This window comes from Aquarana catesbeiana, linkage group LG02 (genome assembly GCF_042186555.1).
Source record: "Aquarana catesbeiana isolate 2022-GZ linkage group LG02, ASM4218655v1, whole genome shotgun sequence".
NCBI classification, from domain to species: Eukaryota; Metazoa; Chordata; class Amphibia; order Anura; family Ranidae; genus Aquarana; species Aquarana catesbeiana.
In genome coordinates this window covers 38963672-38988913 of record NC_133325.1, presented here as the reverse complement: position 1 = coordinate 38988913, position 25242 = coordinate 38963672, and the positions used below count along the sequence as shown (strand labels likewise).

The 25242-nt window shown below is 46.3% G+C and overlaps 1 protein-coding gene and 1 long non-coding RNA gene across 2 annotated transcripts; both read left to right on the top strand.

The window, feature by feature from the left end:
- Positions 1–1497: 1497 nt before the first annotated feature.
- NDUFC2 (NADH:ubiquinone oxidoreductase subunit C2) lies at positions 1498–19986 on the top strand. Its single transcript, XM_073612807.1, has 3 exons — positions 1498–1754; positions 10800–10943; positions 19812–19986. The coding sequence occupies exons 1-3, from the start codon at positions 1535–1537 to the stop codon at positions 19859–19861; spliced, it is 414 nt and encodes a 137-aa protein (XP_073468908.1). The 5' UTR covers positions 1498–1534; the 3' UTR covers positions 19862–19986.
- On the top strand, positions 9207–9615 carry LOC141126817 (uncharacterized). Its single transcript, XR_012241450.1, has 2 exons — positions 9207–9380; positions 9484–9615. It is a non-coding gene; the product is annotated as an uncharacterized lncRNA (long non-coding RNA).
- Positions 19987–25242: the final 5256 nt, after the last annotated feature.

Sequence of the window (25242 nt, the reverse complement as noted above, 5' to 3'; positions counted from 1 at the left end):
GTAAATTGGAGACAATTTACAATTTACATTGGAGACAATTTTCGTCTCCCTTCACTTTCTGTCCCATTTCCTCTCACTTCCTGCTCCATCTCCCTTCACTTCCTGTCCCATTTTCCTTCACTTCCTGTTCCATTTCCCTTCACTTCCTATCTTATTTCCCTTCACTTCCTGTCCCATTTTCCTTCACTTCCTGTTCCATTTCCATTCACTTCCCGTCCCATCTCCCTCCAATTCCTGTCCCATTTACTCTTACTTCCTGTCCCATTTCCCTTCACTTCCTGTCCCATTTCCCTTCACTTCCCGTCTCATAGCCAAAACAGGAAATGAGAGGAAATCCCTCCAAGGGAGGAGGCATTGCTCCCCTTGATTCTATACTGCTGTGAGCCCAATGTTATCCATTAATACCCAATTGTGCCAAGTCTTACAGTTTGCTTTCCTTCTAAAACAGCCACATCTTGAGTAGAAAATCCTGTCCCCTGCCAGCATGTTGCAGGACTCTTGTGTGTGAAAACAGGGGGCTCACTGCCAGGGGAGGACTGACAACTCATGGGGCCCCCGGGCAATAGGAGATTATGGGGCCCCCAGGCAATAGATTATGGGGCTGCACGGTATACACACACACATACAGTATATACACACAGACACACAATATACACACACAGTATACACACAGAATACACACACACTGAAAAGGTACTGGAGAGGCGGGGCAGCTATAATCTTGGGATTTTTAAAAAAACAGATTTTTACATACTGTCCCTGGTTTTATTGAGGATGGCAACCCTGATGGGGCCCCTTAGGGCATGGGGCCCTCAGGCAGTGCCCGAGTGCCCGAATGGTCAGTCCGCCCCTGCTCTCTGCAGAGGTCCGACATGTCCCCTGCCGAGTCTGACCAATTGCTATGCAATCAGCAAAGCCCATGCTTGCCACTGCCTCAGTAAGGATGGGGGGTGTGGGGTTCTGGACTTCTTTTGAGAGACCGCTGCTTTCCCACTGTTAGCACAGGGCCTTCTGTGCCGCATGCTGGTGGGGGACGGGCTTCTCTACTCAGGCTGTGGCTGCAATTCATGGCGTTGGGGCTGGCCCAACGCCATGAATTGTTTCCAACGGGGTCAGGTCACCCCGCTCCCTCCCCAAAATGTCTTTTCTGGGGAATGGGATGTGTTGTTCCCCGTGTTTAGTGGTCCCCCCACCCCACTGACACCATCTCCCTGTAGGACACCGGTGGGAAGGGGGTTTGGGAGGAGCCAGTAGGTATAGTCAGGGTCCTGGGGGTCCACAGGCCCAGATATTGGGGGGAATCCCCTCAGTTTCTCTAGGAAAATCCTCTATATTGGTGCATTGAATGTGTACATAAGTCAGTGTGGGCTGTGTTTACACTGAATGTGTTTTGTCCTCTGATAATCACATTCTATGATGTCAGGAGAGAGAGAGGGACCCGGATGTTATAGAAGGGCGGACACTGAGCGGGGAGGGGGACAACACCGACTGCTGTACAGTGGGCGGGGCCCGGAGGAACCTTTTTTCTGTGTCTATGTTGCCGGGGGAAGGATGGGACCGTGACTCTCGTCCGTCCTTGATTGGTGTCCCCTGGTGTCCTTGGGAACGCGGAGCGATGGGTCTGGTACCGGACGAGGCTCGGGTCCTTCCACCCCCCTCCTTATGTAACAGAGGCGCCGTCCAGCTCGGCTTCATCGGCTACATGAGCTCCGTGCTACACAACGCCTACAACCACTACCCGGCCTTCCGAGCGGGTGAGACTACAACCCCCTCCCTCCATACTGGACTACAATCCCCTCCCTCCATACTGGACTACAATCCCCTCCCTCCATACTGGACTACAACCCCCTCCCTCCATACTGGACTACAACCCCCTCCCTCCATACTGGACTACAACCCCCTCCCTCCATACTGGACTACAACTCCCTCCCTCCATACTGGACTACAATCCCCTCCCTCCATACTGGATTACAACCCCCTCCCTCCATACTGGACTACAATCCCCTCCCTCCATACTGGACTACAATCCCCTCCCTCCATACTGGACTACAATCCCCTCCCTCCATACTAGACTACAATCCCCTCCCTCCATACTAGACTACAATCCCCTCCCTCCATACTGGACTACAATCCCCTCCCTCCATACTGGACTACAATCCCCTCCCTCCATACTGGACTACAATCCCCCTCCATACTGGATTACAATCCCCTCCCTCCATACTGGACTACAACCCCCCCCCATAATAGACTGTACACTGCTTCTCCCCTCCCCCATACTGGACTACAATCCCCCTCCACACTGGACTACAACCACTACCCGGCCTTCCGAGCGGGTGAGACTACAACCCCCTCCCTCCATACTGGACTACAATCCCCTCCCTCCATACTGGACTACAATCCCCTCCCTCCATACTGGACTACAATCCCCCGCCATACTGGATTACAATCTCCTCCCTCCATAGTGGACTACAACCACTACCCGGCCTTCCGAGCGGGTGAGACTACAACCCCCTCCACACTGGACTACAATCCCCCTCCCTCCCTACTGGACTACAACCATTACTCGGCCTTCTGAGCTGGTGAGACATTGGTTACACTATATACTGCCCCTCCCCCCATACTGGACTACAACCCCCCCATAATAGACTGTACACTGCTTCTCCCCTCCCTCCACACTGGACTACAATCCCCCTCCCTCCACACTGGACTACAATCCCCCTCCCTCCACACTGGACTACAATCCCCCTCCCTCCACACTGGACTACAATCCCCCTCCCTCCACACTGGACTACAATCCCCCTCCTATACTGGACTACAACCACTACCTGGCCTTCCGAGCGGGTGAGACTACAACCCCCCCCTCCCCACTGGACTACAAGCCCCCTCCCCACTGGACTACAATCCCTCTCCCTCCCCACTGGACTACAATCCCTCTCCCTCCACACTGGACTACAATCCCTCTCCCTCCACACTGGACTACAATCCCCCTCCTTCTATACTGGACTACAATCACTACCTGGCCTTCCGAGCGGGTGAGACTACAACCCCCCTCCCTCCACACTGGACTACAACCCCCCTCCCTCCACACTGGACTACAACCCCCCTCCCTCCACACTGGACTACAATCCCCCTCCCTCCATACTGGACTACAATCCCCCTCCTATACTGGACTACAACCACTACCTGGCCTTCCGAGCGGGTGAGACTACAACCCCCCCTCCCTCCACACTGGACTACAACCCCCCTCCCTCCACACTGGACTACAACCCCCCTCCCTCCACACTGGACTACAACCCCCCTCCCTCCACACTGGACTACAACCCCCCTCCCTACTGGACTACAATCCCCCTCCATACTGGACTACAACCACTACCCAGCCTTCCGAGCGGGTGAGACTACAACCCCCTCCACACTGGACTACAATCTCCCTCCACACTGGGCTACAAGCCCTCTCCCTCCACACTGGGCTACAAGCCCTCTCCCTCCACACTGGACTACAATCCCCCTCCTTCTATACTGGACTACAACCACTACCTGGCCTTCCGAGCGGGTGAGACTACAATCCCCCTCCCTCCACACTGGACTACAATCCCCTCCCTCCACACTGGACTACAATCCCCCTCCCTCCACACTGGACTACAATCCCCCTCCCTCCACACTGGACTACAACCGCTACCCGGCCTTCCGAGCGGGTGAGACTACAACCCCCTCCCTCCACACTGGACTACAAGCCCCCTCCACACTGGACTACAAGCCCCCTCCACACTGGACTACAAGCCCCCTCCACACTGGACTACAAGCCCCCTCCCTCCACACTGGACTACAATCCCCCTCCTATACTGGACTACAACCACTACCTGGCCTTCCGAGCGGGTGAGACTACAACCCCCTCCCTCCACACTGGACTACAAGCCCCCTCCACACTGGACTACAATCCCTCTCCCTCCATACTGGACTACAATCCCCCTACTATACTGGACTACAACCACTACCCGGCCTTCCGAGCGGGTGAGACTACACTCCCCCTCCCTCTATACTGGACTACAACCCCCCTCCCCCCACACTGGACTACAACGCCCTTCCCTCCACACTGGACTACAACCCCCTCCCTCCACACTGGACTACAATCCCTCTCCCTCCATACTGGACTACAATCCCCCTCCTATACTGGACTACAACCACTACCCGGCCTTCCGAGCGGGTGAGACTACAATCCCCCTCCCTCTATACTGGACTACAACCACTACCCAGACTTCCGAGGGTAAGACTACAATCTCCTCCCTCCATAGTGGACTACAACCACTACCCGGCCTTCTGAGCGGGTGAGACTACAATCCCCCTCTGTCCACACTGGACTACAACAACTACCTGGCCTACCAAACGGGTGAGACTACAGTCCCCCTCCCTCCATACTGGACTACAGCCACTACCCAGCTTTCCGCGGGTAAGACTACAATCCCCCTCCCTCCCTACTGGACTACAACCATTAATCAGCCTTCTGAGCTGGTGAGACATTGGTTACACTATATACTGCCCCTCCCCCCATACTGGACTACAACCCCCCCATAATAGACTGTACACTGCTTCTCCCCTCCCCCATACTGGACTACAATCCCCTCCCCCATAATATAGTGTACACTGCACCCCTCCATAATATGCTAAATTCCCCCCCCCCCCCCCCCCCCCGAGTTGTACACAGGAAGTAAGGGGGGGGACGTTGTAATCAGTCCAGGTTGGACTTCAGGCTGTTCTAATTGGTTGTCACCAGAGGGCGCTCCAGTCATATCAGAGATAGAAGGGGGACACTTTTTTTTAATACCACTTCCTCAAATGATCAAGAAATCCGATATATTGTATGTGTGTGTGTGTGTATATTGTGTGTGTGTATATTGTGTGTGTGTATATTGTGTGTGTGTATATTGTGTGTGTGTATATTGTGTGTGTGTATATTGTGTGTGTGTATATATATATTATTTATTTTATATTAGGTGCACCTTTCTAGTCCCAGGTTGGACCCCCTTTCACCTTCATTCTTGGTGGCATAGATACAACAAGGTGTTGGAAACGTTCCTCAGAGATTTTTCTCCATAGTGACATGATAGGATCACACAGTTGCTGCAGATTTGTCGGCTGCACATCCATGATGGGAATCTCCCGTTCCACCACATCCCAAAGGTGCTCTATTGGATGAGATGTAGTGAGTGTGGAGGCCATTGGAGTACAGGGACCTCATTGTCCAGTGGTGAGATGATTGGATCTTTGTGACATGGTGCATTATCCTGCTGGAAGGAGCCATCAGAAGATGAGGACACTGTAGTCATAAAGGGATGGACATGGTCAGCAACAATACTCAGGTAGGCCGTGGAGGTTAAATGATGCTCAATTGGTACTAAGGGGCCCAAAGTGTGCCAAGAAAATATCCCCCACACCATTACACCACCACCACCAGCCTGAACCGGTGATACAAGGCAGGATAGATCTGAATGTAGAAGCTGAAATCCAGACTCATCAGACCAGGCAACGTTTTTCCAGTCTTCTATTGTCCAATTTTGGTGATCCTGTGTGAATTGTAGCCTCAGTTTCCTGTTTTTAGCTGACAGGAGTGGCACCCAGTGTGGTCTTCTGCTGCTGTAGCCCATCTGCTTCAAGGTTCGATGTGTTGTGCGTTCAGGGATGGTATTCTGCATACCTTGGATGTAACGAGTGATTATTTGAGTTACTGTTGCTTTTCTATCATGGAACCAGTCTGCCCATTCTCCTCTGACCTCAGCAAGGCATTTTCCTCCACACAGCTGCCGCTCACTGGATATTTTCTCTTTTTCTGACCATTCTCTGTAGGGCTCCGCTCACATCATGGCGTATGAAGGGGCGACAGTCACAGTAAAAGTGCACAAATACAATCACAGGATGCCCGTCACCCACAAGGATGCCTCCCACAATGCTCTTCGTGTGATTTTACTGCGATTGTCGCCCCCCCCTGCGTTTGGGGTGCTATTGCAATTGACGGGGGAAACGCACGGGCATCCCGCTTTTGCCAATTGCGGTGATTCAGGACGCGGAGATGTGAACAGAACCTAAACCCGAGAGATGGTTGTGTGTGAAAATCCAAGAAGATCAGCAGGTTTTGAAATCCTCAGACCAGCCCGTCTGGTACCAACAGCCATGCCACATTCAAAGTCACTTAGATCCCCTCTCTTCCCCATTCTGACGCTCGGTTTTAACCTCAGCAAGTCGTCTTCACCACGTCTAGATGTCTAAATGCATTGAGTTGCTGCCATGTGATTGGCTGATTAGCAATTTGTGCTATCAAGCAATTGAATAGGTGTACCTAATAAAGTGTCCGGTGTGTGTGTGTGTGTGTGTGTATATATATATATATATATATATATATATATATATATATATATATATATATATATATATATATATATATATATATATATATATATATATATATATATATTTTTCTTATAAACCTAACTCCCAGTGAAATTCATAATCCAGCCTTGCAGGGAGCCCCCCCCACAGGGGTTTAGGTCTAGGCCAGTGATGGTGAACCTTGGCACCCCCAGATGTTTTGGAACTACATTTCCCATGATGCTCCACTATACTGCTGAGTACAAGAGCATCATGGGAAATGTAGTTCCAAAACATCTGGGGTGCCAAGGTTCACCATCACTGGTCTAGGGCATGGAAAAAGCTATTTTGATGACCCAATCCTCCCACTCCTAGAGCCCCCTGGACTGAAATTGTACTTCATTTCATTTATTGTATGAGCGCCCCTCAGATCTGGAGTACTCTAAACCCAACTCGCACCCCCCCCCTCCCCCCCAGAGCATCAGTTCCCAATCCCAGGGCCGTGGCCTCCCTACCTCTGGAGGGGCCCCCAAGCTAGCTGCCGATCCCCTAACATGCCACCGTGCCTCTCCAGCCTCTGCGGTACCCTCGGCCCCCACAGTTCTGCCCAACCTCCACCAGCGCCCCCTAGCTTGTTGCAGAGCCTCCAGCTCCCTATAATACCTCCAACAGTGTCCCACAATGCACCCCAGCCCCCCCCCCGCCATAATTTCGTCCCATCTCTTTTATGACAACATCTATACCATCTACAGTTGTGCTCATAAGTTTACATACCCTGGCAGAATTTATCATTTTTGTTGGCCATTTTTCAGAAAACACAAAAACTTTTCTTTCACTCATGGTTAATAAATGGCTTCAGCCAAACACTATCAACAAACTGTTTTCTCTTTTTAAATCATAATCGCAATATTATTACATACCCTGGTGATTTTGGCCTGATAACATGCACACAAGTTGACACAAAGGGGTTTGAATCAGGGGCGGATCCAGGGGGGGGGGGCAATTGCACCCCCAGAGAACATACGAGCAGGTGAGCCCTGAGCCAGCGGGTGAGCGAGTAATCAATGCCGCCGGCCCGGAGCGGGCGGCTGGCGTGTGACTGAGGCTGAGCGAGGCAGCGAGCAGGCAGGTGTTGAAGCCGCTCCCCTTCTGATAATGTGACTGAAGGGACGTTGCGTCGCGGCCATCTTGGTACTCCCGCACTCGTCCACAGTAAGCCTAGTGTTTGTAAGTCGGCAAGCGGCCATCTTTATACACCCACCAGAGTCTTGCTTATCACAGTTATTTTTAACAGTAAACTCAACTTATATTTCACTAAATAAGCTGAGTTTACTGTTAAAAATAACTGTGAAAAAGCAGTGGGTGTGTGTATAAAGATGTCCGCTTGCCGACTTCTAACTCTAGTCTTACTGCTGACAAGTGAGGGTGTACCAAGATGGCCGCAATGCAACATGCTTTTGCATACATATTCTGATGAGTTACATGAGGTAATGAGTTACAATATCTCTCACTGCCCGCCCTCACTCTGGGACACATCCACTGGCAACTTGGCAAGTGACAATCCGCATGTTGTGGCAGGCGACATTGGCAAGTGACAATCCGCATCTTGTGGCAGGCGACATTGGCAAGTGACAATCCGCATCTTGTGGCAAGTGACAATCCGCATCTTGTGGCAAGTGACAATCCGCATCTTGTGGCAAGTGACAATCCGCATCTTGTGGCAGGCGACATTGGCAAGTGACAATCCGCATCTTGTGGCAGGCGACATTGGCAAGTGACAATCCGCATGTTGTGGCAGGCGACATTGGCAAGTGACAGTCCGCATCTTGTGGCAGGCGACATTGGCAAGTGACAATCCACATCTGGTGGCAGGCGACATTGGCAAGTGACAATCCACATCTGGTGGCAGGCGACATTGGCAAGTGACACGCTGCATCTGGTGGCAGGCGACAGTAGCAAGTGACACGCTCAGGGCTCCCAATGATTCTGCATTATAGTGAGTTGAACGATTTAATTTTACATTACAATGTAATAATATAAATAATGCGCCTCAATCATCCTGACACCACATCAACCATGGTACTGTGATGATTGAAGCGCCAACACCGGCCATTGCCCCGACAAATTGCCCGCAAAATTTTATGGCAGTGCCCCTCCCGATACTAGGCTCTGGATCCGCCCCTGGTTTGAATGGCTATTAACCACTTGCTGACCGCCGCTCACCGATATACGTCGGCGGGCAAATGGGTGTACCTGTACGTCCCCTTTAAGAGCCGGGGATAGCAGGTGTGCGCATGCCGCCACCGCGCACAGCATGACTGGGACCGGTGGGCTTGATGTCCGACAGTCTCCCGGCAATCGTGTCACGGAGCCCCAGAACGGGGAAGCTCCTATGTAAACAAGGCATTTCCCTGTTTTGGCTTGTGTCATGACAGAGATCACCACTCCCTGTCATCAGGAGCAGTGATCGCTGTCATGTCCTAGGTAGCCCCCGCCCCCTACTTTTAGAATCACTCCCTAGGACACACTTAACCACTTCATCGCCCCCTAGTGGTTAACCCCTTCTCTGCCAGTGTCATTTACACAGTAATCAGTGCATCTTTATAGCACTGATCGCTGTATAAATGACACTGGTCCCAAAATGGTGTCAAAAGTGTCCGATGTGTCCGCCATAACCAATCAATATATGCTTAATTGCGACTCCCCCCTCCCCCCCCCCCCAACAAATATGTAGAAGAATACATATCGGCCTAAACTGAGGAAAAAAAATGTTTTATATATTTTGGGGGGATATTTATTATAGCAAAAAGTAAAAAATAATGCGTTTTTTTTTGTTGTTTATAGCGCAAAAAATAAAAAGCACCAAAAGAAAGCTCTATTTGTGAGGAAAAAGGACGTCAATTTTGTTCGGGTGCAACGTCGCACGTCCGCGTAATTGTCAGTTAAAGCGACGCAGTGCCGAATCGCAAAAAGTGCTCTGGTCAGCAAGGGGGTAAAATCTTCCGGGGCTGAAGCGGTTAAAGGTAACCATCCTCACCTGTGATCTGTTTGCTTGTAATTAGTGTGTGTGTATAAAAGGTCAATGAGTTTCTGGACTCCTGACAGACCCTTGCATCTTTCATCTAGTGCTGCACTGATGTTTCTGGATTCTGAGTCATGGGGAAAGCAAAAGAATTGTCAAAGGATCTGTGGGGAAAGGTAGTTGAACTGTATAAAACAGGAAAATGATATAAAAAGATATCAAAGGAATTGAGAGTTCCAATCAGCAGTGTTCAAACTCTAAACAAGAAGTGGAAAATGAGGGGTTCTGTTGAAACCAAACCACGGTCAGGTAGACCAACTAAAATTTCAGCCTCAACTGCCAGGAAAATTGTTCGGGATGATAGGAAAAATCCACAAATAACTTCAGGTGAAATACAGGACTCTCTGAAAACATGTGGTGTGGCTGGTTCAAGATGCACAATAAGGAGGCACTTGAAGAAAGATGGGCTGCATGGTCAAGTCACCAGAAGAAAGCCATTACTACGCAAATGCCACAAAGTATCCCACTTATAATACACCAAACAGCACAGAGACAAGCCTCAAACCTTCTGGCACAAAGTCATTTGGAGTGATGAGACCAAAATTGAGCTTTTTGGCCACAACCATAAACGCTACATATGGATAGGAGTCAACAAGGCCTATGATGAAAGGTACACCATTCCTACTGTGAAACACGGAGGTGGATCGCTGATGTTTTGGGGATGTGTGAGCTACAAAGGCACAGGAAATTTGGTCAAAATTGATGGCAAGTTGAATGCAGTATGTTATCAAAAAATACTGGAGGAACATTTGCATTCATCAGCCAGGAAGCTGTGCATGGGACGTACTTGGACATTCCAACATGACAATGATCCAAAACACAAGGCCAAGTCGACCTGTCATTGGCTACAGCAGAATAAAGTGAAGGTTCTGGAGTGGCCATCTCAGTCTCCTGACCTCAATATCATTGAGCCACTCTGGGGAGATCTCAAACGTACAGTTCATGCAAGACAGCCCAAGAATTTACAGGAACTGGAGGGTTTTTGCCAAGAGGAATGGGCAGCTTTACCATCTGAGAAGATAAAGAGCCTCATCCACAAATACCACAAAAGACTTCAATTGATGTTAAAGGGGGCAATACACAGTATTAAGAACTGGGGTATGTAAACTTTTGATCAGGGTCATTTTGGGTAGTTTCTGTTGTGATTATGATTTAAAAAGAGTAAACACAGTTGATTGATAATAAATGGCTTCAGCCAAACACTAACCATGAGTGAAAGAAAAGTTTTTGTGTTATCATTCATATTCTCTGAAAAACGGCCAAGAAATCATAAATCCTGCCAGGGTATGTAAACTTATGAGCACCACTGTATGAGGCATGTCCTCCATAATGTACTGAATGTCCTCCCCTCTCATTCCAGGTTGGCACAGGCACCTACTCTTCACCACTGTTGGCATTTTCCTCGGGTATCACATCACCAAATATGAGAACTACAGGAACGCCAAGAAGGATCGGGAGTTGTTTGACTACATGAAGAGGCACCCGGAGCTCTTCGCCCATAAAGGTGTGTGTGTGTGCTGTGGATCGCGGGTGAGGGGAGAGGAGGGAAATGACTTATGCCGGCCTAGTAGAGAGCAGACTGATCAACAAGCCCCAGTTGAATAGAATATTTCGTATCATCACAGAGGGGTACTGTGGATACTGTTAATGTACTCTGTGCCACCTCCTATAATTTGAGCCAAAAACTTGGAATGGAAGGCTTGGACTTTTTAGGCATGACCACAAAGGGTATATAGTATATAAATTTTTTTTTTTTTTTTTAAACATAGTAAATACATAAAAACACTATCAGCAAAAGAGAAAGTCAATATAACAGGGTTTAGCCGTATATCCTGTACATCGCTAAAGGAAATGGCGTAAATGGCTTGGAGGTGAAATACCGCTCCTTCCATAGTCAGTTTGTTGGAATCTGGATATGTAGCAGATTAAGATGGTCGTTGTATCTCGGGCTCTACATGTTAAGTACTTCTGACGTATCACCAAGTCTGGATGACATTAAACCTTACCCCCTCCTCTTTTGATGGTCAGGAACTAACTGGATGTCCTTAAATGTGGACTCTAGAGTTTCTGTCCATCAACCAACATTGACAAATACAAAGCCATTAAAGATGTCTTATCTTTTTTTTTTTTTTTACCTGATCTTGCATATAAATTTCTCTTCGATGGGGACCATCTTCAATCCAAACAAGATAAAGTTTTATCTCTGAACAGCTGAATCATTTTCTCTATGGAGGACTTTCGAGCCCTCCGTGATCTACTGCTTCTACTTGATGAAAGCGACCAGTCAGATGAGGTCCTCAGTCAGACGAACCCTTGTGGTTGCCTCGAGTTCCATTCTATCAAGACCCCCCCCCCCGTGTCAGCCGTGTCCAATGAAGTAAACACAAGCGGGTTATCGGCATTCCCTTCCTCTCGCTGACAGCGTGAGGAGAGGAGAGCCGATAACTGTCTTCTGTAAAAGGGACATGTTCAGTACACTGATAATCAGTACAGTGTCTACCCATGCTGCCTAACAGTGGCGCCTCCTTAGTGCCCACCAGTGCCACCTATCGGTGCCCATCAGTGAAGGAGAAAAATTACCAATTTTGTAAAATTTTATAACAAACTTATTTTATTTATTTTTATTTCATTTGTTTAACAAAAAATAAAAACCACTACTTCAATACTTGTCACTTATACGCCTTCTGGCCCAGACCAATTTTCAGCTTTCAGCGCTGTCACACTTTGAATGACAATTGCGCGGTCATCCATCACTGTACTAAATTTTTATCATTTTGTTCCCACAAATAGAGCTTTCTTTTAGTGGTATTTGATCACCTCTGGGATTTTTATTTTCTGCTAAACAAATAAAAAAAAGACTGAAAATTTTGAAGAAAAAAAAAACGTGTGTGGTGTGTGTGTTGTTGGTTGTGTTTTTTTTTTTTTTTTTTTTTTGTTACAAAACTTTGTAAATAAGTAAGTTTTCTCCTTCACTGATGGGGCTGCACAGATGGGCACTGATAGGCGGCACGGGTGGGCATAGATGGGCACTGATAGGTGGCACTGATGTACATTAATGAATGGTACTGATGGATGCCAATAAGTGATGCCCAGTGTGGGCACTGATTGGCATCCATTGTGGACATTGGCATCCCTGGTGGTCTAGGGTGGCATACCTGGTGGTGGCATTCCTGGTGGGGTCCCTGGTGGTCCAGTGTGGGCATCCTCGGGGGGGATCAATCAATCAATCAGCACAGATCCCCCCCCCCCCCCTGTCAGGAGAGCAGCCGATCAGCTCTCCTCTACTCTCATCTGACAGACGCGAGTGAGGAAAAGCCGATCAACGTCTCTTCCTGTTTACATCGTGATCAGCCGTGATTGGCACCTCCGCAACAACGATCGCCGTGATGCGCGCCCTCCCCGGGGGCACGCATCAGCTTGATATCCTGGTGACGTCATATGACGTCCGGTCAGGGTATTGAAACCCCTTTGCCGCCGTCATTTTGCTATAGGGCGGGCGGCAAATTGTTAAATACCACCAAAAGAAATTCCTATTTTGTGTGGGGAAAAAAAAAAAAAGAGATAAAATTTTCATACGGGTACGGTGTTGCATGACTGCGCAATTGTCATTCAAAGTGTGACAGCGCTAAAAGCTGAAAATTGTCCTGGGCAGGAAGGGGGTGAAAGGGCCCGGTAGGCAAGTGGTTAACCACTTTAGCCCCGGAAGATTTTACCCCCTCCCTGGCCAGAGCATTTTTTGCGATTCTGTACTTGCTTTAGCTGACAATTACGCGGTCGTGCGACGCTGCACCCAAACAAAATTGATGTCCTTTTTTTCCCACAAATAGAGCTTTCTTTTGGTGGTATTTGATCACCTCTACGGTGTTTATATTTTGCAAAAAAAGAGCGACAATTTTGAAAAAAAAAACAATCTTTTTTTTAACTTTTTGCTATAATAAAAATCCCCCAAAAAAATAAGAAAACAAATTTCTTCCTCAGTTTAGGCCGATACGTATTCTTCTAAATATTAAAAAATCGCAATAAGTGTATATTGATTGGTTTGCGCAAAAGTTATAGTAGTGTCTAAAAAAAATAGGGGATAGATTTATGGCATTTTTTTATAATTATTTTTTTGTATTTTTTTTTTTTACTAGTAATGGCAGTGATCAGCGATTTTATATGTTAAATTTTTTTTTTTTTTTTTTTATCGGGACTGCGGACACTTCGGACACTTTTGACACTATTTTGGGACTATTGTCATTTTATACAGCGATCAGAGCTACAAATGGCCACTGAATGACACTGGCCAGGGAAGGTGTTAAACACTAGGAGGTGATCAAGGGGTTAGGTGTGTGCTAGGGAGTGATTCTAACTGTAGGGGGGATGGGCTCACCTACAACATGACAGCGATCAGTGCTCCCGATGACAGGGAGCAGTAGATCCCTGTCATGTTGCTAAGCAGAACAGGGAAATGCCTTGTTTACATCTCCCTGTTCTGCCTCTCCTCGCTGCAATCGTAGGTCGCCGGCGAACATCGAGTTCGTGGGACCCGCGCGCGCCCTACAGGTGGCAAGTTCAAAGGGACGTACATGTACGCCCATTTGCCTGCCTGTGCCATTCTGCCGACATATATGTGTGTGCGGAGGTCGGCAAGTGGTTAAAGTCTCGTTGGTTTTTTGTTTTTGTTTATTTTGGTTAAAAATAACAATGTCATACTTGCCTGTTCTGTGTCGGTTTTGCACAGAGCAACCTGAATCCTCCTCCTCTTCTCAGGTCCCTCGCTGGCTCCTCTGGCCCCTCCCTATTGCCCCCACAGCAAGCAGCTTGCTATGGGGGAAGCCAAGCTGCTGCTCTGTGTGTCCATTCAGATACAGCTCAGCCCCATCTCTTTCTCTCTTTCCCTTTCTCTCTTTCCCTTTCTCTCTTTCCCTTTCTCTCTTTCCCTTTCTCTTTCTCTCTTTCCCTTTCTCTTTCTCTCTTTCCCTTTCTCTTTCTCTTTCCCTTTCTCTTTCTCTTTCCCTTTCTCTCTCTCTTTCCCTTTCTCTTTCTCTTTCTCTCTCTTTCCCTTTCTCTTTCTCTCTCTTTCCCTTTCTCTTTCTCTTTCTCTCTTTCCCTTTCTCTTTGTCTTTCTCTCTTTCCCTTTCTCTTTCTCTCTTTCCCTTTCTCTTTCTCTCTTTCCCTTTCTCTTTCTCTTTCTCTCTTTCCCTTTCCCTTTCTCTCTTTCCCTTTCTCTCTTTCCCTTTCTCTCTTTCCCTTTCTCTTTCTCTTTCTCTTTCCCTTTCTCTCTCTTTCCCTTTCTCTCTCTTTCCCTTTCTCTTTCTCTTTCTCTTTCTCTTTCTCTTTCTCTTTCTCTCTCTTTCCCTTTCTCTTTCTCTTTCTCTTTCTCTCTCTTTCCCTTTCTCTTTCTCTCTTTCTCTTTCCCTTTCTCTTTCTCTCTCTTTCCCTTTCTCTTTCTCTTTCTCTTTCTCTTTCTCTCTTTCCCTTTCTCTTTCTCTCTTTCCCTTTCTCGTTCTCTTTCTCTCTTTCCCTTTCTCTCTTTCCCTTTCTCTCTTTCCCTTTCTCTCTTTCCCTTTCTCTCTTTCCCTTTCTCTCTTTCCCTTTCTCGTTCTCTTTCTCTCTTTCCCTTTCTCTCTTTCCCTTTCTCTCTTTCCCTTTCTCTTTCTCTCTTTCCCTTTCTCTCTTTCCCTTTCTCTTTCTCTCTTTCCCTTTCTCTTTCTCTCTTTCCCTTTCTCTTTCTCTCTTTCCCTTTCTCTTTCTCTCTTTCCCTTTCTCTTTCTCTCTCTTTCCCTTTCTCTTTCTCTCTTTCCCTTTCTCTTTCTCTCTCTTTCCCTTTCTCTTTCTCTCTTTCCCTTTCTCTTTCTCTCTTTCCCTTTCTTTCTCTTTCTCTTTCTCTTTCTCTTTCTCTTTCTCTTTCTCTTTCTCTTTCTCTTTCTCTTTCTCTTTCTCTTTCTCTTTCTCTTTCTCTCTTTCCCTTTCTCTTTCTCTCTTTCCCTTTCTCTCTTTCCCTTTCTCTCTTTCCCTTTCTCTCTTTCCCTTTCTCTCTTTCCCTTTCTCTCTTTCCCTTTCTCTCTTTCCCTTTCTCTCTTTCCCCTTTCTCTCTTTCCCTTTCTCTCTCTCTCTCTCTCTCTCTCTTTCTCTCTAAAAAAAAAACCTTCTGCCCTTTAGAACCACTTTAAGGTGATTTACCCAGTTAAATTGCAATATTATTGTGATCCCTAAGGGGGGGTCTTCATTGCCGTGTCCCAAACTGTTCTTTGCTGTTGGGCTCTCGCTGGTAAGATCTGTAGCATTCTGCAGGCATTGTGACAGCCCCCTCACTTTGAAAAGCGATCCATACAGACTACGCAACAGAGGAGACGGCTGTTTAGATGCAGGTTAAAGCCATCGCAGGGGGGGTGGAGGTCTGCTTTTTTTTTTTTAATGGCAGCATCCATTCTCCTATGCCGAATGTACAGAGCACTGGACAAGTGGAATTAAATACACTGTGATGTGTATCTGTATTGCTGTAAGTACCACAGCTTCACAAAAGCCACACATAAGCTTTTATTTCTTAACCACTTGCCAACCATCCACAGTAAATATTCGTCATTACTTTGATGTTAAATACCGGTTTTATGGCAGCAGCTAGCTACCATATTTTACTATGGACAGTTCTCTACAAAATAAAAGTGGAATATATAGATAGATATAGATATATCTACCTTGATAGAGAGAGAAGATAAAAAATTATTAATTAATTCTTCCCGGTCACTTCCAAGCTTACCAGAGCAATCGGTAAACCCGGATGCGGTCTGATGGCTAGGCAGGAAATCAAGCGAGGGCAAGATAGCCCCAAATCAGCTCTATGCTCTTGGAGGACTTTTTGACTTTAAAAGCAAAAGATATATATATATATTTTTTTTTTTTTCTTAAAGGTAAATGAAAGAGATTTCTATTTACAAGGGATGTTTACATTCCTTGTAATAGGGATAAAAGTGATCAAAAAAGTACAATAAATAACGAAAAAAAAAATAATAATGTAAAGAAATAAAGATGATTTTATACAGAGAGCTGTCACCGATATATATTCCCCAACCCCCCCCTCACCCAAACAGTACACCAAGCACCACTGTCACCCCTGTCCCCATACACATCTCAGTGTCCCCATAAAACATCTGTCATAGTGCACAAAACATCTGTCTGTCCCCCATCACTGCCGGTGGCCGATCAACATCTGTCATTGCTACCATAGATTGCGGACTCTATAACTTTCACACAGACCAAATAATATACACTGATTTGGTGTATTGTTTTACCAAAGCAATGTAGCAGCATCCTTTCTGGTCAAAACTTATGAAGAGAAATTACTTATTTGCAAAAAAATTTTACGGAAACTAAGAAAAAAATCTAAAAACACCAGAGGTGATCAAATACCACCAAAAGAAAGCTCTATTTGTGTGGAAAGAAAATGATAAAAATTTCATATGGGTACAGCGTTGCATGACCGCACAATTCTCATTCGAAGTGTGAGAGCGATGAAAATTGGTCTGGGAAGGAAGGGGGTAAAAGTGTCCAGTGTTGTGGTGGTTAAAAAAGAAAAAAAGGTATAAAATTTTAAAGCGTCACCTAATGGAGGTTTTGGAATACCGTAGTTTGTCGCCATTTCATGTGCAATTTTAAAGCATGACATGTTTGGTATCTATTTACTCGGCATAACGTCATCTATCACATTTATACAAAAAAAATTGTTTAGTGTAAACAAAAAGGTCCATAAAGACACAGATGAGCAAGTTTGGGGTGGAGGAACTTGACTGGCCTGCACAGAGTCCTGACCTCAACCCGATAGAACACCTTTTGGGATAATTTTAGAGCGGAGACTGTGAACCAGGCCTTCTCGTCCAACATCAGTGCTTGACCTCACAAATGCGCTTCTGGAAGAATGGTCAAACATTCCCATAGACAAACTCCTAAACCTTGTGGAAAGCCTTCCCAGAAGAGTTGAAGCTGTTATAGCTGCAATGGGTGGGCCAACTCAATATTGAACCCTACGGACTAAGACTGGGATGTCATTAAAGTTAATGTGTGTGTAAAGGCAGGCGTCCCAATACTTTTGGTAATATAGTGTATTTCTGTGTGACTTTTTTTTTTTTTCCTAAGTTTTAAGAGTTTTCGCTGTGCTTCCAGGGCCCCCACCCTGCTATTTTTTTTTTTTTTTTTTTTTTTTTTTTTTTTTTTTTTTTTTTTTACGTCACTATTGTCCTAATGTGCAAGATGAGCCACATTCACAGTACTTGCTGCTGTTGATATTGTTTAACCACCATTTTGATCACGCCTTTTACTATAGGTGTAGGCTTTGTTGCTAGGATATTACTAAGACACTCCCAGCGGTTTCTTCCCCCCTGCCCTCATCACAGGAGCATGCTCCTAATCCCCTGCACATGTGTGGTCCACGATCTCCTCTGTCCCAATATCGCTGATCTCAGAGCAACAGGAAAGCGAGCATTTTGGATCGGTTTGGTTTGAATTGGCCTGGAGTGTCTTAGAAACATCCTAGTAACCAGGCAGGACATGACGATGCCACCTTTGCAGCATTTTCTAGCAGGCTTTGGGAGGTACGTAAATGGCCTACATACAGTGGGGAAAAATAATTATTTGGTCCCCTGCAGGTTTTTTTTTTTTTTAATTGGCCCACTTACAAAGAAATGAAGGGTCTATAATTATCATAGGTGTATTTTAAATGGTAGAGACAGAATATCAACCAAAAATCCAGAAAAAAACACAATACAAATGTTATAAATTGAGTTGCAGTTCAGTGAGTAAAAGAAGTATTTGATCCCCAACCAATCAACAATAATTCCGGCTCCCGCAGACTGGCTACAGTTTGTGGTACACAGATTAGTCTATTAGTCAATTTTAAGAAGGTGCTCCTAAGGACAACTCATGTGTATAAAAGACACCCGTCCACAGAATCTCTTTCCTCCATTCACACCTCACCATCACGGGCAACACCAAAGAGCTGTCAAGGACATCGGGGACAAGATTGTAGACCTGCACAAGGCTGGAATGGGCTACAAGACCATCAGCAAGAAGCTTGGTGAGAAGAAGATAATTGTTGGAGCGATTATTCACAAATGGAAGAAATACAAAATAACCATCAATGGCCCTCGGTCTGGAGCTCCATGCAGGATTTCATCTCATGGGGTGAGGATGATCATGAGAAAAGTGAGGGATCAGCCCAGAACTACACGGGAGGAGCTTATGAATGATCTCAAGGCAGTTGGGACCACAGTCACCAAACAAACCATTGGTAACACAATACACCGCCATGGATTGAGATCCTGCAGCACCCGCAAGGTCCCCCTCCTCCTCATGAAGGCACATGTACAGGCCTGTCTGAAGTTTTCCAATGGACATCTAAATGATTCAGAGAAGGATTGGGAGAAAGTGCTGTGGTCAGAAGGGACCAAAAATTGAGCTCTTTGGCATTAACTCGACTCGCCGTGTTTGGAGGAAGAAAAATGCTGACTATGACCCTAAGAACACCATCCCTACAGTCAAGCACGGAGGTGGAAACATTATGCTTTGGGGCTGTTTCTCTGCTAAAGGTACAGGCCAACTTTGCCGCATTGAGGGGCCAATGGATGGGCTTGTAAAATCTTGAATGGTCACCAACTACGAGAAATATCTGACCTCTGTGCTGGTCAACAAGGGTTTCTCCACCAAGTACTAAGTCATGTTTTGCTTGGGGATCAAATACTAATTTTACTCACTGAACTGCAACTCCATTTTGTATCATGTGCCTTTTTTTTTTTTTTTTCTGGATCTTTGGTTGATATTCTGTCTCTTTCATTTAAAATGCACCTATGATAGACCCTTTATTTCTTAGTGCAAAATCTGCAGAGGATCAAATAATAATTATTTTCCCCCGCTGTATCTATAGCAGGGATATGCAATTAGCGGACCTCCAGCTGTTGCAGAACTACAAGTCCCATGAGGCATAGCAAGACTCAAGCATGACACCCAGAGGCAGAGCATGATGGGACTTGTAGTTTTGCAACAGCTGGAGGTCCGCTAATTGCATATCCCTGATCTATAGCAAGGGCATTATCCAATTTTGGTAAAAACTGCACACAGGCGCCCCTTACCTGGGCAGGTTCTTGGTGACGGAGAAGGCAATGTTAGGTGAGCACACAGAGATCCAGTGCAGGGTGAATGTGTCTTTCAGCAGAATATATACTCTTACCTGACTCACATTGACTTTGAACAATATAAACATCAGTTTTTTTTTTTTATCGGTAATATACGTAAAAATAATGACTGGGCAAAAAAATTTGAAATACTTTTTTTTTTTTTTTTTTTTTTTTAAATCAGTAGTTTTTCTCATATTTCTTCTCTATTTCTTCTTCTTTTATAGAACCTCGGAGAATAGGCGAGATCACGGAGGCGTTCCAGCCCGTGCGCTGATACAGCTCCTCCTACCGGGACGTCCAGACATATATAGTTTTCTGTCTTAAAAGCGCGGACTGTCCTCAGTGAGTTAGTGAAACCCGTTCTGTAACCCTGTACAATAAAATATTATTTGACTTCTTTTTGGGTGTGTTTTTATTTACTTTTATTTTATTTTTTTTTATTTTATTTGTTTTATCTTTTAGTATAAAAAATGTAAAATTTTTGTCTTGTTTCCAGCTGCCACTGTTCAGTTCACACTTGGGATTTGAACAATCGTTTTGCTGCTTGATTGCAATATCAGAAATGAAAGCGGAGCTCCGGGCACACAAATACAGAGATGAAATGCATATCTGAGATCTGTTTTTGTCACATGACTTCTGTCCATCCAGTCATTGGAGCCAGTAAGGTGTGCTGCAATGCATAGAGAATGCTGATGGAGAAGTAAAACAGAGAGATGAGCTCAGCACTGTGCTGCTTCTCCTTTTTAAGGAGGAACTTCAGACCCCCCCTTACTGCTGTCCCCATCCCTTATTGCAGCCACCATCTTTAAAGTGGTTGTAAACCCATTACAACACACTTTTTTTGCTACAGGTAAGCCTGTAATAAGGCTTACCTGTAGCTACCCAGGATATCTAATAAACCTGAACGGTTTAGGAGATATCCCCTGTATTTGCATGTGCCAACGTCATCGGCACATGCATACTGAAGCAACGGCACGTACGTGCCGTTACCATCCACTCCCGCACGCATGCGCGGGAGTGACGTCATCTCGGCTCCGGCCAATCATAGCGCCGGAGCCCATGATACCCAGAAGTAACTCTGGGAGCAGTGTCGGCCACCGGAGCGGTGTCACAGTCCTGCCAAAAATCGCAGATCGCCGCCATTACTAGTAAAAAAAAACTATCCTAATAATGCCATAAAAAAAAATCCCCTATTTTGTAGACGCTATAACTTTTGCGCAAACCAATCAATATACGCTTATTGGGAATTATTTATTTTTATTTTTTCCCTAAAATATGTAGAAGAATACATATCGGCCTACATCTGAACCCGCAGAGTTCCCCCTTTTACATCTGAATCGGCAGAGTTCCCCCCCTTTTACATGTGAACCCGCAGAGTTCCCCCCCTTTTACATGTGAACCCGCAGAGTTCCCCCCCTTTTACATGTGAACCCGCAGAGTTCCCCCCCTTTTACATGTGAACCCGCAGAGTTCCCCCCCTTTTACATGTGAACCCGCAGAGTTTCCATTTTACATCTGAACTCGCAGAGTTCCGTTACACTGTAAGGGGGGACTCTGATGTAAAGGAGAACTGTGGGGACTCTTAACATAAGGGATGCTCTGGTGTACGAAGAGGACTCTGATGTAAGGGGCAACACTGTGACCTCTGATGCTCTGACCCTGATTTACCTTAGCATACTCACTTAGAGGCAGCAGAGAGAAGGGGAAGACTTCGGTCACAGACAGGGATGGATGGTGAGCTCACTCACCCCTTGGCAGTCAGCACCTCTTTCCCACCAGACTTTCCCACCTCTGCCTGAAAACGAGGCTTCTACTTTCTCCATCAGCTCATCCCCACTCCACACCTTTTGTACCACTTGCCCCTCACCTTTTTAGATTGTAAGCTCCATGACCCAGGGCCCTCCCAATCCTATAGTATTGAATTGTATTGTAACATGCCTCCCAACTTTCTGAGATGGGAATGAGGGACACCTATCAGCAAAAGTATGCAGGCATAGGACACACCCCTTGCCACGCCCCCTTAAAGGAGAATTGTACAAAAAAAAGCCAAGATTGGTTAAACCCACAAGTGATTTTTTTTTCTTTATATTTTTTCCTTTATATTGGCTTTTGGAAGTTACAAATGCAGCAATTTAGAAATCAGATGAAAGGTTTAGTGCTGGAAAACACTTTTTGATAGATAAAAAGTGCATTTTATATACAACTATATAGATCAGACCAAAATGAGGGACAAATGAGGAGGAATGAGGGACAGAGGGACATTGCTCCAAATCAGGGACAGTCCCTCCAAATCCGGGACAGTTGGGAGCTATGCTGTAACTGTACTATCTACCTTTATTTTGCGCAAACTGTTGGCGCTATATAAATCCTGTATAATAATAATCAATAATAATAATAATCAATAATAAAACACCACCTATGAAAAAAAAATGTATATTAGCAAAGCTTGCCAGGTGAAGGATTAAATATACTGAAGATCATGGTTGGCAGCCGTTCCAAACCCTTTATAAGCTCTTTTTCTGGACAGGATTACCTTTGTACTGAGTTTTGCTAAATATATTTACTGCAATTCCATCACTTTTATATACAATAAAAAAAAGTTTTATTGGGGGATGAGGAAGACAAGTGTATGAAATGCCATGACAAGAGGTCACATACCCTGCCATGTTCCTGTGCCAATGAAATTCTCACATTGCCCCATGTTGTTCATGTTAATACTCGTATAAATTTTATGGCTTTACACAGATAAGTGAGTCATTCCAGACAACGGGAGCCGTTATTGAGCCAGATTTAGTTCTAGAAGCATCATTACATTTTTTTTCACTTTTCTGTCTCCTATAGGACAAAGTGCTTGTTGGTACGTGCTTTCTACACTATATTACCAAAAGTATTGGGACGCCTGCCTTTACACACACATGAACTTTAATGGCATCCCAGTCTTAGTCCATAGGGTTCAATATTGAGTTGGCCCACCCTTTGCCGCTATAACAGCTTCAACTCTTCTGGGAAGACTGTCCACAAGGTTTAGGAGTGTGTCTATGGGAATGTTTGACCATTCTTCCAGAAGTACATTTGTGAGGTCAGGTACTGATGTTGGATGAGAAGGCCTGGCTCACAGTCTCCGCTCTAATTCATCCCAAAGGTGTTCTATCGGGTTGAGGTCAGGACTCTGTGTAGGCCAGTCAAGTTCCTCCACCCCAAACTCGCTCATCAATGTCTTTATGGACCTTGCCTGGTGCCAGTGGCGGCTGCTGCTCAAAAGTTTTGGGGGGGGCGCAAAAAATTTTGAAAAAGGATCATCAATTGCAGCCACTGTGCCCATCAAACGCTGCCAATGTGCCATCAAATGCTGTCACTGTTCCCTCAATTGCAGCCACTGTGCCCATCAAATGCAGCCACTGTGCCAGACGCAGCCACTGTGCCATCAAATGCAGCCACTGTGCCCATCAAATGCAGCCACTGTGCCATCAAATGCTGCCAGTGTGCCCATCAAATGCTGCCAGTGTGCCCATTAAATGCTGCCAGTGTGCCCATCAAATGCCAGTGTGCCATCAAACGCTGCCAGTGTGCCATCAAACGCTGCCACTGTGCCCATCAAATGCTGCCAGTGTGCCCATTAAATGCCAGTGTGCCATCAAACGCTGCCAGTGTGCCATCAAACGCTGCCACTGTGCCCATTAAATGCCCCCAGTGTGACCCCCATCCGCTCACCATCTGCCCGGCACTTACCCTGTCTTGGTGGGGCGACGAGTGGGGTCCTTTCGTGCATCTCCTTCCGTCCTCATCTCCCATCCTCTCCTCCTGATAGGCATCCAATAGCGGGACCTGGCGTTTCAGCCAATCAGGTGACAGGTAACAGACCCGAGCACTTGATTGGCGGAGAGGCGGTTTAGTGTTAGGAAAGCGAATATTAATTTGCTTATCTAATACAGCTGAGTGACCGGCGAGCGCCTCGCGGGTCACCTTTTTTGACGCCTATTAGAGCCTATGGCTCAAATCAGGTGTTTCAAAACCACCCCCCGCCGCTGTAATTTAGGCACCTGAAAAGGTGCCGGGCACCTGAATAGGGGGTGGCAGCGGCAGCCATAGATAGATTCATGCAATGTATGAATCTATCTATTGGTGATAGAGGGGGTGGCAGGAGATAGGGGGCTGCATCCGTGCGCCCTTAATGCACGGGCCGCCACTGCTTTGTGCACTGGTGTGCAGTCATGTTGGAACAGGAAGGAGCCATCCCCAAACTGTTCCCATCATATGTAGCCACTGTGACCCCCGCCCACCTGCTGTCTGACCGACACCTACCGGCACAAAGCTGAAAGCATGAAATCCTCCAAAATGTCTTGGTATGCTAACGTCTTAAGAGTTCCCTTCACTGGAACTAAGGGGCCAAGCCCAACCCCCGAAAAACAACCCCACACCATAATCCCCCCTCCACCAAATGATTTGGACCAGTGCACAAAGCAAGGTCCATAAAGATATGGATGAGCGAGTTTGGGGTGGAGGAACTTGACTGGCCTGCACAGAGTCCTGATCTCAACCCGATAGAACACCTTTGGGATGAATTAGAGCAGCGACTGTGAGTCAGGCCTTCTCGTCCAACATCAGTGCCTGACCTCACAAATGCTCTTCTGGAAGAATGATCAAACATTCCCATAGACACACTCCTAAACCTTGTGGACAGCCTTCCCAGAAGAGTTGAAGCTGTTATAGCTGCAAAGGGTGGGCCAACTCAATATTGAACCCTATGGACCAAGACTGGGAGGACATTAAAGTTCATTGTGAGTGTAAAGGCAGGTGTCCCAATACTTTTGGTAATATATTGTATGTGACAAGGATATCCAAAGAGGCTGAGGAAGGGCATTTTACATTGCAGAGGAAGTCCAGGGAGCTTAAGCAGATCTGGATGCAGGGTGTGTTTGTGAGTCTGTTGTTGTATAATGAAAAATGTATAAATAATTAATCAATTAATAAAAATACTAAATGAAAAAAAAAAAAAAAAAGGGCAGGCGTCCCAATACTTTTGGTAATATAGTGTAGATTTAGAAAGCATGGAAGCACATTTTAAAATGCAACGTAGCGTGCACATGCATGTAAAAACACATACATTTACATGTGTTCAATGCACACTATTGTAATGTTGAATGGACCCTAAGGGCTTTTTTACACTGGCAGCCTGGGGGAGGGGGGGGGGGGGGGTGTTGTTAAAAACAGGTACCCGAGCCACAGTTTTACCACCCCTTGGACACCCACAGGAACGACATGCCACGGCCGCAGCAACTTCAACTCGGGATACAGAGTTTGACAGGCAGCACCACCTATTGAACTGGCCCATTGAGATCAATGGGGGCCGCACAGCAACTCTGAGCCATAGGCTTGGCTCGCGGGTTGCGGCGGCGCAGTCCCACAATGTAAAATTGCCATACACAATTTTTACCAAAGTGAAAAATAAACGGTCACCAGGAGGTGGCAGTAGTGCCGCCTGAACACCTACCAGATGCTGCTATACCGCCCCCCTGAAAAGTGCTCCACCGCGGAGCGCTAAGCATTACTGCCTGTCTGAATGAGGGCTTAGATGGGTCTCAAACTGGCAGCCCTCCAGCTGTTGCGAGACTACAAGTCCCATGAGGCAATGCAAGCAGGGGCGGCCCGTCCAAT

Coding starts and splice junctions, on each gene's coding strand:
- NDUFC2 (XM_073612807.1), top strand. CDS start 1,535: ATGTTGCCGGGGGAAGGATGGGACCGTGACTCTCGTCCGTCCTTGATT. Junction 1,755..10,799: donor CTACCCGGCCTTCCGAGCGG/GTGAGACTACAA, acceptor CTCTCATTCCAG/GTTGGCACAGGCACCTACTC. Junction 10,944..19,811: donor GGAGCTCTTCGCCCATAAAG/GTGTGTGTGTGT, acceptor CTTCTTTTATAG/AACCTCGGAGAATAGGCGAG.